Source organism: Rutidosis leptorrhynchoides, chromosome 2, assembly GCF_046630445.1.
Source record: "Rutidosis leptorrhynchoides isolate AG116_Rl617_1_P2 chromosome 2, CSIRO_AGI_Rlap_v1, whole genome shotgun sequence".
Lineage (NCBI taxonomy): Eukaryota > Viridiplantae > Streptophyta > Magnoliopsida > Asterales > Asteraceae > Rutidosis > Rutidosis leptorrhynchoides.
The window spans coordinates 688,621,203-688,634,479 of record NC_092334.1 but is presented as its reverse complement, the minus strand read 5'-3'; the positions used below and the strand labels follow the sequence as shown (position 1 = coordinate 688,634,479).

At 32.9% G+C, this 13,277-nt stretch overlaps 2 protein-coding genes across 3 annotated transcripts; one reads left to right on the top strand and one right to left on the bottom strand.

The window, feature by feature from the left end:
* The first annotated feature begins 2,934 nt into the window (after window positions 1-2,934).
* Window positions 2,935-7,638, top strand: LOC139894049 (uncharacterized). Of its 2 annotated transcripts, none has more exons than XM_071877249.1 (9): window positions 2,935-3,090; window positions 3,558-3,663; window positions 3,808-3,904; window positions 4,031-4,088; window positions 4,187-4,302; window positions 4,387-4,485; window positions 5,012-5,502; window positions 5,680-5,907; window positions 7,360-7,638. In XM_071877249.1, exons 1-9 carry the CDS (start codon window positions 3,005-3,007, stop codon window positions 7,471-7,473), a joined length of 1,395 nt encoding a protein of 464 aa, XP_071733350.1. In that variant the 5' UTR covers window positions 2,935-3,004; the 3' UTR covers window positions 7,474-7,638. The 2 variants fall into 2 exon arrangements, with proteins under 2 accessions (XP_071733350.1, XP_071733348.1); XM_071877247.1 differs by having other exon boundaries at window positions 3,751-3,904.
* A 2,010-nt stretch (window positions 7,639-9,648) lies between these two features.
* Window positions 9,649-13,041, bottom strand: LOC139894048 (protein neprosin-like). Its single transcript, XM_071877246.1, has 7 exons — window positions 12,677-13,041; window positions 12,497-12,583; window positions 11,959-12,171; window positions 11,600-11,764; window positions 11,372-11,425; window positions 11,127-11,273; window positions 9,649-10,222 (listed from the first exon to the last, which is right to left on the bottom strand). The coding sequence occupies exons 1-7, from the start codon at window positions 12,866-12,868 to the stop codon at window positions 9,845-9,847; spliced, it is 1,236 nt and encodes a 411-aa protein (XP_071733347.1). The 5' UTR covers window positions 12,869-13,041; the 3' UTR covers window positions 9,649-9,844.
* Window positions 13,042-13,277: the final 236 nt, after the last annotated feature.

Sequence of the window (13,277 nt, the reverse complement as noted above, 5' to 3'; positions counted from 1 at the left end):
AAAAAAAAGATACCTAACTTTGTTTTCTTACTAAATAATTCATGCTACTTGACAAATGGTTGGTTCCACATGTTTCTTAATTATTTAAGGCTGCTAAGGAGCAGATTTTTATTGGTATATACCAATAGTAAATACATCTAGAAGCTGCGTATGATACGGGTACATATACCCTAGATATACGTGTAGAAATCTTTGAGAAAACGGAACGAGGATTCAAATATAGCTATCTTTTGTAAATATACTTATATTGTTTTATGTATGTAAGCCCTTTAAAAGTGATAAAATACATATCTATACGATGCATGTATAAGTATTATAGGTAATAAGTATTTATGTCGAAGAACGTTACGTATAGTTATCGTTTTGAAAACTTAAGTTAGTAGTTTCAAAATATACTTATAACTCATTGTTATTAGTACCCAATGATATGTTAAACATCCTTAGATCATGTTAAATATATATAAATACATATATATACATAAACGTATAATTATCGTATGTTATATAGTTCGTGATATCATCGGTCAAATTGGACGGTCAAACGTTGTGTAAAACTCTTTTCAAAAACATAAATCTCAACAATTTAGATTGCTTATCATGTTGGTAAGGTTTAATTTATGTAAATATTAATCTTATAAGTATAGATTGATCGAAAAAGTCCGGGTCATTACAATATACCAATAGTACCTACATCTAAAAGCTGTGTATTGTACGAGTACGAATACGGGTGCATACGAGTAGAATTGTTGATGAAACTGAACGAGGATGTAATTGTAAGCATTTTTGTTAAGTAGAAGTATTTTGATAAGTGTATTGAAGTCTTTCAAAAGTTTATAAATACATATTAAAACACTACATGTATATACATTTTAACTGAGTCGTTAAGTCATCGTTAGTCGTTACATGTAAATGTTGTTTTGAAACCTTTAGGTTAACGATCTTGTTAAATGTTGTTAACCCAATGTTTATAATATCAAAAGAGATTTTAAATTATTATATTATCATGATATTATGATGTACGAATATCTCTTAATATGATATATATACATTAAATGTCGTTACAACGATAATCGTTACATATATGTATCGTTTCAAAATCATTAAGTTAGTAGTTTTGTTTTTACATATGTAGTTCATTGTTAATATACTTAATGATATATTTACTTATCATAATATCATGTTAACTATATATATAACCATATATATGTCATCATATAGTTTTTACAAGTTTTAACGTTCGTGAATCACCGGTCAACTTGGGTGGTCAATTGTCTATATGAAACCTATTTCAATTAATCAAGTCTTAACAAGTTTGATTGCTTAACATGTTGGAAACATTTAATCATGTAAATATCAATCTCAATTAATATATATAAACATGGAAAAGTTCGGGTCACTACATATATGAGCATGATCAATGGGGAAGTAACCAATCGGGGGGAAGCGAGGGAAGCAAATTTTTTTTTTTCGTTTTCTTTGAATTTTTTTTTTTCCGGCATCAAGATCACACGAAAATATGAACATTTAGAAGAGACACTTCGTGATGAATGTTATTATTTAGGCGGGAAAACGATCGACAAAAATAACATTCAAGATAATATTGTTCGTGAAGAATATGAACGTTTTTTTTCTTCATGTTTTGTGAAGTAAAATTTAGTCCGATTTAGAGTTTAGGGTTTAGGGTTTAGGGTTTGGTGTTTTGGGTTTATTCCATAAACCCAAAACACCAAACCCAAAACCCTAAACTCTAAACCGTTCGTGTTAAAAACTCAATCTAAATTCTAAATCTAAACCCTAAATCTAAACCCTTAACCCTAAATTTCTAAACCCTAATATCTAAACCCTAATATCTAAACCCCAATATCTAAAACCTCAAAATACGCTCGAAAAACACGATAATTGTTATATATTACTTCTTCGAGCGTTTTCCCGCCAAAATAAAAACATTTATTACAAAGTGTCTCTACTAAATGTTCATATTTTCATCTCATTTATAATGTTCGTGAACAAAGTTTTTTCAAAAAACGAAAAAAAAGTTTTTGCTTCCCCCCGAATGGTTACTTCCCTCTTGATCCTACTATATATATATATATATATATATATATATATATATATATATATATATATATATATATATATATATATATATATATATATTTGCCAAAAAACTTTGTAACGTGGAACAAAAGAAAACGTTATGTGATTTCAGTTTTATACAACAACAATCCGTCTGCCAATTATATTTTTTAAGAATAAGAATATTAATACATATGTCATCCAAAAATAACGGTCGAATTCCACATTCGGTTTATTAGATTCTTCAAGATGTGTACATAAATATTAATTATTGTAGTTAATGAGGTGACTTGTTAATGTTTATATTTCATGTAAGACGACCCCTAACGAGGTGTCAAAATAAAAAAATGAGTGACATGATAATTTTGATGCCCCTAACCGGGCGTTACTTTTGACGAGCTTGGGGCAATAGTTAAGCATGAAATAGACCGTCTGTGAAGGTGATGATAATGTGGCGAGCTAATTGGTTCGAAGTTTTTGACCGTTAAACTTATTATAATGTGAAAAAGTTGAATAATAGAAAACAACATGTGCAAACCACATGTTTCCGAACATACCCGTAGCAACGTGTTTTTAATTATGTAAATACATGTACGTTAAATATGAATACGCAATTCGAAAGGCCCTGCCGCATTGCGCGGGCCGGTATTATTCTAGTTTTTAGCCAAACATGCCCTAAATCTACATTAATCAATCATCAAGACGCACGCTTTCATAGAAGGACCCTTCATAGAATCACGTGAAATAAAATGTTGATCTTAACTGGGCCTATTGTGGGCTTAGTTATTAGCAGGCCTTTAGATATATGTATTTAAAAACCCGTACATGTTTTATTTTACAGCATAAAGAACTACTGATCACCGAACCACCGCCCAAATACTCGGCCGATTGCGACGGCGGATGGCGGAGGAGAAAAGTGGATTTACAGATGGCGGGAACCGAGGAAAACAAATTTCAAGAAAACGAAGATTCATTTCAATGGGATGAACAATCACAGCTGTATTACCATGCTAGGTTCATAATTAATTCCTTATAATTTATATTTCTTGTTAGGGTTTTCAATTCAGTAGCTTTATAAACATCTTGATATATTATCGATTCATTTATTTTACTTCTTTATAAACAAATTTTTTTTTTTTTTTGGCGATTAAAGAAACTTATCTACTTGTAATTGATAAAAAAATGTTGAGTACCGTTTATATGTATTTAAAATTAATGTCTTTTGTATTTTATTTAATTATATTTACCAAGGTTTGAGGGATGTTGACTGGTATGTAAATATAGCTTATAAAATCTGAGTTTTTTTATTTTATTTTGTCTAGTATATAAGGCAGGTAATATATTGTCTAGTATATAGAATATAGATATAGATATAGAAAGCTGCAATATGCATCATGAACTAAAATATAGATGGATTAAAAGTTTCAAAATGATTTGTAAAATGTTTAAAATGTTGATGTTAAACCTTTTGTTTCTTGCAGTAGTGGATTTTATCATGACTCGTGTGCGGGTTGGTATTATAGCAGTAAAGATGGTCATTATTATAAATTTGAAAATGGGAATTACGTGCTATGGGAAACGGACCAAGTGAGTTCGATTTTCTTCTTCGTCCTCTGTAACTTTTAGTCGATTTTGACTTTTGGTAACCATGTTTAAGTTACTATAATGCTTTAGGCTGAGGAATCGAATGCTAATGAGGGCTTGGTTTCTGTTTATGATGAGTGTTTCAAGCATGCACCTTGTGATAAGGATGCCAATGATGTTAACTTTGAAGATGGTGAAATCGAAGGCTGTGTAGCAGGGGATGTTACTCCTATTGAACCGATAGGTGATTTTCATATCTACTATAAGACATATGTTAAACTTTATATCTGTTTTACATTGCTGTTAATATAAGAGGTTTATCCTAAAATGAATTATAAATGTATAGTGACTGTAAGGTCTTTTTTCGCAGTTGATACAGAATGCCCAACTGAAGCCCTGTGTGAAAATATGCCTCCGCCTTCTGAATGGTACTTCTATCGATCAGTCATTATTTTATTTAAACTTCATTTGGGTTATGTTGTTGCACTTTAAAATTCTATAAATGTTTGCGTTTTATTTTTTCCAGGCTAGAGGACACCCTTATTGAGCTTTATCTGTCGGGTTATTCCAACCAAACAACAGATGGTGCTTCCGGTGCAAGGGCACTTAACGATGACCTTAGTTTAAATATTTCTACCGATGGTTTGTCAAATTTCTCTTTGTTGACTTTTGTAGAGACGTTTATATTGTTTGACCAAGATGATAAACAAGTGTAGTTTTATCCAGTGGTAGACAATGATAATGCTGATGAACTGGAAGAGGGAGAATGGGTCCCAGATGAGTCTCATGAAGCCGTTGATGGATGTGGCGTTGCTTCTGATGAAGGTTCATATGTTTTGTTAAACTTTTGTTTCTCTTAATTTTGATCTTTTCTTGTAGTTGTCAATGTAAAAGCTAATGCCAGTAGAGGTGGCAATTTTGACCCATTCACCTGTTGGTTCCGTATGGGATATTTTCAACTCTAATGGGTCAAATCGGTAATATAAAAATTTAGCTTAAAGGAAACATGTTTAACAGGGTGGACGTTACCCAAATCTTAGTATCAATGCATAAAAACTACTAAATCACTATATTAGAAGAAAATAAGAACTTATTGATAAAATATATTTTGATCATATTTGGCATACTACTTTAATTTTTATTTGAATTTAGATAAACTTGTTTTGGGCCTATCCAACTCGACATGTACCAAAAGTTACCCACTTTGACCCTTTACCTTACTACTAATATTTATTTCATTAGCTTTTGCATCCCATAACATCTGGTAAATATCATGATTGCAATCATACAACACTATTCTGTTAACTTATCATTAATCGTCCAAATTTTTTGTCTTTTCTGTTATTCATAGATGCTTTTGCGGAAGAAGAAATGTGGCGTGCACAATACGGACAAACTGTTCATTTAGATAAAGTGTGTGTACCCGATTACCCGGTTGTGGACTTGTGGGATTGGGCCATGATAAATGAAACCAAAAGAAGAAAAAGAAAAATATGCAGATTAGTAGGAAGATTAGTGAAACGTACTACTAAACTCCACCCCTCGATGCCTGCAAGTGGTCGTGTACTCAAAACCGCTCCAATTTGTGAAGTGTATCTTGATCTTGTACGAGTTAGATCGGGCAAGGTGTATAAGTTGAGGAGTCCAAAAATTGCGTATTTAGCTTCGGTATTGTCTTATGATTCTTCAAATCCGACAAAAGATTGGGGGTTCCCGAAACTTTCAATCGAGAAAGCAACCGGCTTTCATATTGAATCTAAAAGAAAAGGAGCCCATGTTGAAGAAATTGAATCATTAAACGAACTCTCGAAATCAGCAGAGGAACACTCTTCAAGTGAGAAGGTTAGTTTACAAAAGTGGCAGTGACATAAGTTATTTTTTTAAACAATTGTTTGTTGCATCTAAATTGACCCTTTATGAGTAAGCGGGCTGACTCGGGTCATACTTACTTTTTAAAGGGTTCTCGTGTATCTTGTTAGTATTATTTATGGATTATGTATGGTGACATTGTGGTTTCAGAATAAGGGCAATATCTATAGAGACAGAGCGGCTGAGAGAAGGACGTTGCATGGTGGTTTTGGTGTTGGTCCTGGTCAAAAGAAGTCAACAGATGGTGTTGACTCTGCATCATCTTTATCTCCAGTTTCTGCTAGTAATACAGAAGAAGCTGCAGCTGAAGCTTTGGAAATGTCGTTTGGAGTTGGTAGTTATGCTAGAAGATTGCTGAAAAACATGGGCTGGAAGGAGGTAAACACAAAATAGTTGTTCTCGATTATGAGGTTACGAAATGGGTAGGAGTGGAGGTCAAAATGGGTGAACTTTGGTGTGGGCACAAAAATTAGCTGGGTTGGGTGGGTCCAAATATCAGATTAAAAGTTATGTACAAAATGGGTATACAGTATTATTTGTGTTATATAAATAAATGGGAATATGTCTAGCGGGTCCAAACTACTAATTTAAGGCGTTTAAGATTTTTTACCCTTTGCAAGTAACTCGCAAACTAGTCCATCTTGGGATTACATTTAATGTTTCTGTAACATCAAAATGGCCATTATTTACCGTTTGAAGCATCAGAGCAACAAGTAACGATTGGGTCGATCATATTCCAAACCTATCGGGTGTTTTTGATACTTCGAGTGAAATCAATCACGTCGTTGGTGATGGTAAATCTGTGAAGAACAAAAATCGATTTGGGGGTAAAAAGCTCACCTTTATAGAAGAGATGGCCAATTTTGGGGTTTTGATGCAAAACATGACCGACGACAATACTCCAACCAATAAATCAAAGCCATGAGGCTAGCTTCACGGAATTTCCGTTCAATTCCCGTTTTATTTTGGCATGATGATTGCCCCTTATAAGTTATTTTCCCTCACTTTATGTTTCGTGCCTCATTCCCTTTGTTACTGTTAAAAACTTTCACTCATATGTTCACTTCCAACACCACTTCTGTTGGTGGAACTTGCATTTGACCCACCCTCTCTCTTTTTTCAATACCACAATGCTAAATGAGCTTTTGTCCCTGTTAAACAATGTTACTGTTAACGACTTGGATGTTGTTCAAGTCAGTTGGTCTGTTTTAATCGATGGCTCTTATTCGGTTTATGTTACGATTAGAATATTGGTGCAGTCTATTGTCGCCACACAACGACTTCCTTTTCAATGGTATTCATGTGTCGCTCGGTCTTGGTTCGCAATTTCAAGTTAAAAAATCTTCTTAAGGGCCACAATTCTCAAGCTTTGCAATGGTTGTCATTCTTATGTTTGGGAACACAATCCTTATCTTTTGTGTTTTTCGCATTGTTAGCTTTCAATTTGTAATGTCTTTCTTGACCGAGCTCGTCTCCGTCGTCGTAATTTGTTTTTGCATCTTCATTAAAATAATGAAGATCTTCCAATTAATACAATTCAATTTTTTCGCCGTTAAAAAAAAAAAAAAAAAATCAGAGCAACAAGTAAAGTCCCATTCTCAAAAATATAATTAAAAAGTACTACCTTTAACAAAAGTGCCCCAAGTTTGGGGATCCTTTTGTGCCATTAAATTTTAATGTATTTATTTACAATACACAAGGCAATTTAATTTAAAAAATTCATGTTTTAATGAAGTTTTGGAGAAAATGTTTTATGGGTCAACCTGCTTATTTTGCTACCTCTGGTTGAATATCGTAGTAGAATGGCTCACCCTCTTCCACATCTTGCAGGGAGAGGCACTCGGAAGCAGCATGAAGGGCTTAACGGAACCGTTACAGGCAGTTGGAAACAAAGGAAGTTCGGGTTTGGGATGGAATCACGATACCAGATGGAACCGTATATGACTTTAATCAGATTATCAGGTCCACAAAGCTCACAAATACACTCTGGATCAATCTGTGCTTCTAACCATTGATGGACTTGCTACCAAAATCTTGGTGGATCATTTTTACCCTATAATTATGAAGGTTGATGTTAAATCCATTGTTTTCCGCACAGCTTGTAAAAATATTGCTATAGCTTAGGGCACTGTTGTAAAAAACCCCGATTACTCCTACTAATACCCGATTACTCATTTTAAGAGCAGTTCGTTACGATTTTCTAAAATGTTTTCAACTAATCAGTCAACGTCATTTAATAGATCAAAATCGGATTTGTTGATCGAAGTCGGTGAAAGTCAAAATTAGTCGATATCTTAACATGAATTTAAATTAGAATTTAAAGGTTTTTGAACAAAATGAACGATTTTAGACAATTACAATATGTTAAAGTTAATGATTTTCTTCCATATTTGCACATATAATTCTGAAAATTAATATTTAAATGTATAAAAAGTACAATCCGAGTACGACTAATCTCCGAATTGCCGGTTACTCCCCGAATAGCAAGTTTGCAACCTTGGCTTAGGGTATAGATAAGCCACTAAAGCTTCATTTGTACTTTACACACTTAAATTAAAAAATTCATTAGCACTCCCAATATTCAAACATTTCGATGAAGGAATTGTTTGGATTTGATTTTTTTGTTTTTTTATTACGGAGTATTATTTTTTCCATTATAATCTATAAAGTCTGGGAAGAGACTAGGGGGTGTTTGGCTAGGCTTACTTTCGAAGTGTATTATTTGCTTACTTGAGCATAATAAGCTTCTTTGTTAGGATAAGCTTATTTGCTAAATCGCGGTTGCTTATTTAGTGCAAGATTTCATAGGCTCCAAATGAATTCAAATGTATAGCTTATAAGCAATATGCTCTTTTCATAAGCCTATTCGAAGCTCGGCGAGGTAACAATGTCGTGTTACTCGTGTCTCCCAAAGCTCGATATGGATAATTTGAGCTGGTAATTTATTGGGATGCAAGTGAAACTCACATGAACAAAGTTGCAGTATATTCTATTGCATTTTATGTAACAGGGTTATTGCGATTGAAATCATAAAAGATTTGAGATGTTGAGTCTTGACTTAATTTTTGTGAGTTTTTTTTTTTTACGGCGAAAAAGAGATATATTAATAAAACTTTTCATCGGAACGATGAAAAGTATCAAACAAATTACATTGTAAGAGGTTTGAAAGCCCAACAAATTAAATTGAAAGATTAACAACTAAACGAAGTGCAACACTAACGAAGACCATGCTTTAGAAGCCCACTTGCATTTGGGCTGACGGGCATCAAACACTGAAATGAGGCTCAACTATAAAAAGAATCAGAAGCCCAAGACTAATGATAAAGGCCCAAATTTTGTGAGTTGTTACTGATGAATTCAAAGTGAATCATAATAGTGTTGCTAATAAATAAATAAGAGACGAATTATATTCTTGGAATTATCTCAAAGTCCATTAAGCATTTTTGTCTTATCTTAATTACTGTTTGGGCTGACTGAGTTTTAAGTAGTTAGTTTCTGTAAAGGATAACTGAGATACTCTATTAGACCAATCTCAACGGGCTCCGCCCTCAAACTTCTTGAGCTTCGCCCTCGAGGATTCCATTGGCATTGGTGTGCCCTCACTCCTCCCTTATCCGCCATCAACAGCTCCGTCCTCATTTCTTTCTTCACTGTGCAGTTTTGAGTACGGGTTATACATTCTCTCTCCTACTTTTGTGCATTATTTATTTGTACCTATAGCATAAACAACTTGTACCTTAATTTATTAATTAATTTTGTGGGGTATGTGATGGGGAGGAAGTGTGTCATGGTTGGTAGTGGTGTGTGATGGGTAGGAAGTGAAAAATAAATGGAGAGAGAAAGCTGATGTGGCGCTGTGTCCTGGGGAGAAAGTGCGTCATGGTTGGGTGTGGTCTTATTATATTCAACCAGTCGTCTGATTCCAGATCTGGATTATTAAATTTGTGTGTAAATAAATATAAACATAAACGTATGAATGTGTACAAGTATAACTAGCTAGTTTTAAGTGAGTGAATTTGATCTTTTGTTGTAAGGGAGGAAAATATGATCACTCACAAAATTCATAATATTGAAAATGAAATACACATTTCTGATAAAAGAAAAAACCTTACACGCCATAATATATAAATCAGCAGCTATTCCTACTATTAATATACAAGAGACCTCAAAATGGATTTCTGGTAGCCTAATACAAATAAGGATATTTTTGTAGCAAAAAAATTTCAAAAAACCCCTAACTTAACTCTAGAAATAAATTAATCATTAATCATGTAACAAAAAAGGTTATAATAATAATAATACTATGCAATCTTCTCTATTGACAACCTGCATTCCTTCCTGGACCTCCATAATAAATATAATTCCCCCATACATTATTTTTACCTTCTTTTATATCATAACAACTCGAATGATCAGCGCGTAAATGTAGATTTGTTAGAGGAAGCAAACTATTGTCCCAATCAACAACCTGCAAATTCCGAAAATACGCAGCTTTCCCAAAACCTTCATCAGCAAAATGACCACTACCCATTTGTGTTGATGTGTGATAACCATTTGATCTCGAGTTCACTATCTCCCCGCCAAATTGTACCATACTAGCGTGTTTTTGCAAATGACTAAACAAGAAAGATGGCCAATAGCCGATGAGCACCCCCGACCCAAATTGAAGCCACCAATGTCCGTGTTTAGGGTCCTACTCAAAAGAACGATAATAAATTCTCGTTTAGCAACATTCATGTTATGTTTAACTAGCAATTTTAACTCATTCTAGGCAAGTTTGAGTTGTGTTTATCTCAAACGGGTCAAATAGAAAAGCCTACCTATAGGGGAAAATGGTCAAAGGAAAATTATCCAAAATTGTATTTTTGCATCTAACTTTTTACATATTTATAAAGATGTTAAAATGGACTTAAAGTGTGTAATGTTTTTTTGTAATTATATAATATCCTCATAAAAAAGTAAAAACATTACTGTATAACGGAAAAAAGTGTTTCGGGTCAACCCAGTCCATCCAACCCATACCAAATTAACCTGTTACCTAAGTCACCATAACAACTCTAATGTTGCCTAGTTATGAAACAACATAACTGTAGTCAACATAAGCTTCTATTTTGTTTATGTCTTACTTCCATTTGTTAGTATTGTAAAAGTTGAGCTATAGAAAACAAAAAAATGGAAGCTTATGTAGGTAAGGAGCAATAAAACCCCTTTTTCACATAATTAGTCCAAAACACAGTTAGTACCAAATTAGTTATAGACAAATAGTGTATATAATTTGATTACTTTAGTACAAATTAAATAGAAGTTTACACATGGGAGACACTTCCTAGAAATGAACAGAATCTTACTCAATATTATATTCAATCCACTTTAGAGTTTCTTTTTTCCCCTTTTCTTTATTGTACTATTAAATTAAATTAAATATTAAACAGTTGTACTTCAAAAATTAACAGGAATATAACTTAGGATGTTACTAATTTAACCTTCAACCTTTAAACTCTAACAATGATTCTTCATATGGATTTTAATTATGTTTAGCTGCCCAAAAACTCAAAAATCATTCATTAAGTAGCATCAACTAAGAAGATTAGCATTACCTTCCATACCATGACACCGATATCAAATTGTTTGCCGTTGTAAGACGACCTAGGAGATATTGCTGCACCAATAGCGATTCTATTGTTTGTTTGAACGAATCCCGAGCATAACAAATTATAACATCCTGTGGCTTGGTATGCATCAGTCTGAATATTTTTTTTTAAATTAATTAGCCCTTTTCTTGTACAACTACATACATACCAACATTTATAAGTTTGTTGGTAAGAAATGTGAAATTACTTACAGTCCAGTAGGTAAAAAATCTAGGAAAACCGTCTCCGTATAACTCAGGGCTAACCTGAAAAAAAATATGAAAAGTTGGTCGTTAGGCGAACAGTCTTAAAGACCGTGTAAATAGTTACTTTTAATAAGTTACACTTTATTCAATCCATGTTTGAACAAAAATTCTGCCTTTATCTCTGCATTGGAAAATAGAGGTGGCAAAATGGGCGGGTCAATAGATATAAGGTACCTGCCAACCGGCTTCAATGGTATTGAGATCATTGCCAAATGAACCGGATATGACCCATAATTGCGAAAGACTAAACTCATATGGATCTGTAACTGCAGGCGTCCACACGTTAATGCTCGCCTTAGCTCCGTAATACTGATCTCCATTTACAAAAGCAACTGCATGCTACAGTTCAAAAGTCGTTTGTATCTCATTAAAGTTATTGCAGTAACAACATTATAATAACATTAAACTTGATCACTTAATAATCTAAAGGGTATTTATATATGCATTTCTAAAGTAGATGGTTAGCTAATATGTAATCACTTGAAAAATGCAAATTTGCAAGGTTTGAATTATTGTAAAAAGACCAAACTAACCTCGTGACCACCACTCATGGTGTCATGCCTAACACCTCTTCTGATCTTTCTTCCAAATCGTCGTAACGAACTCGCTCGTAAAATGTCTTTTTCAGTAGTTCGTCTTATAGGAATAGTTCCTTCTGGACAGTAATCTAATTCTGCCCATACTTGAATTGTCTCATATATTTCATCACTTGAGTTATGCCCCTTTGGCCTCTCAGATGGTCCTCCCTGTTATTTCATGTTTTTTCAATATCATTACATTAATCCATTCACTTAAAATCAAAATTAAAAAAATAAAAATCAATCAAATCTTAAATTTGCATAATATACATAAAATATATATACACGCACATATAACTAAAATATAAATTCCTATCCCAGCTTAATTACTTTTTTTGAGATTTTGAAAAGGCCCGTTAGCTTAGTTTTTTTCAGCATAAGCTAGATTTGGTAAATTAATAAAACAAGATTGTAATTGAGCTGGAAGAATAAGCTTAATTTAATTTAATATTATAATTATAATTATAAATTATAAATATAATTATCTATATACCAGTGGCTTTTGTCCTTTAAGCATAGGATGATCAAATGCTGGTTGAAGATGAGAAACAACACAATCTATCAAATCACCATCAGGACTCTGTCACATGATCAAATAAAAACAAACCCATACCGTCAAAACTCATAAATAAACAAAATAAGTCAAAACAAGTCAAGATAACAAAAAGTCAACCTTAATAGTCTTGACTGAAGGCTTATTAATTTTCTTCAAATGAGCTCTAACTCTTCTCATCTTCTTCAACTCTTCCATTGGTTTAAATCTTGTTTCATTTATTGGAACAGATTCACCAACAAAAACAAACAATAACAAGATACAAACAAGTGTGAATATTAATGTAGATTTGGAAGAAAAACAAGAAACCATGTTTACATTGATATTAAAGAAATAATAATATCTTTGCTTGGTTGTATTATCCTTAACTAACTTGACATCAATATGTTTTTGTATGCAGAGTGAGATATTATTATGATCAACAAAAAAACAAACAACAAGAACAAAAAAAAATTGGTCTGTTTGTTCCAAATTTTTGTCCAGATCACAACATTTGAAACACAGGAGTTAAGTTTGTAATTGTTTTAAATAGAGAGATATAGATACACAAGAGACATATAGATATATACACATTTTTTTTCTATTAAAGATTCTTTGGTCTTGGGCACTGACACACAGAACAGCCTATATTTACATTAGAGATGTGGGGCTTGAAAACCATTACCACCCCAGTAGTCAATTTTTATTTGATAAACAATTTCTTTTAGTTTGTACTTGTAAT

What these genes read in the sequence shown, in the direction of transcription:
- LOC139894048 (XM_071877246.1), bottom strand. Translation starts at nt 12,868, where the DNA reads ATGGTTTCTTGTTTTTCTTCCAAATCTACATTAATATTCACACTTGTT. An exon ending in TTAAAGGACAAAAGCCACTG is followed by an intron (nt 12,172 to 12,496) that starts GTATATAGATAA and finishes ATGAAATAACAG; the next exon opens with GGAGGACCATCTGAGAGGCC. An exon ending in CCATTGAAGCCGGTTGGCAG is followed by an intron (nt 11,426 to 11,599) that starts GTACCTTATATC and finishes ATTTTTTTTCAG; the next exon opens with GTTAGCCCTGAGTTATACGG.
- LOC139894049 (XM_071877247.1), top strand. Translation starts at nt 3,005, where the DNA reads ATGGCGGGAACCGAGGAAAACAAATTTCAAGAAAACGAAGATTCATTT. An exon ending in TGCTATGGGAAACGGACCAA is followed by an intron (nt 3,664 to 3,750) that starts GTGAGTTCGATT and finishes ATAATGCTTTAG; the next exon opens with GCTGAGGAATCGAATGCTAA. An exon ending in AACACTCTTCAAGTGAGAAG is followed by an intron (nt 5,503 to 5,679) that starts GTTAGTTTACAA and finishes TTGTGGTTTCAG; the next exon opens with AATAAGGGCAATATCTATAG.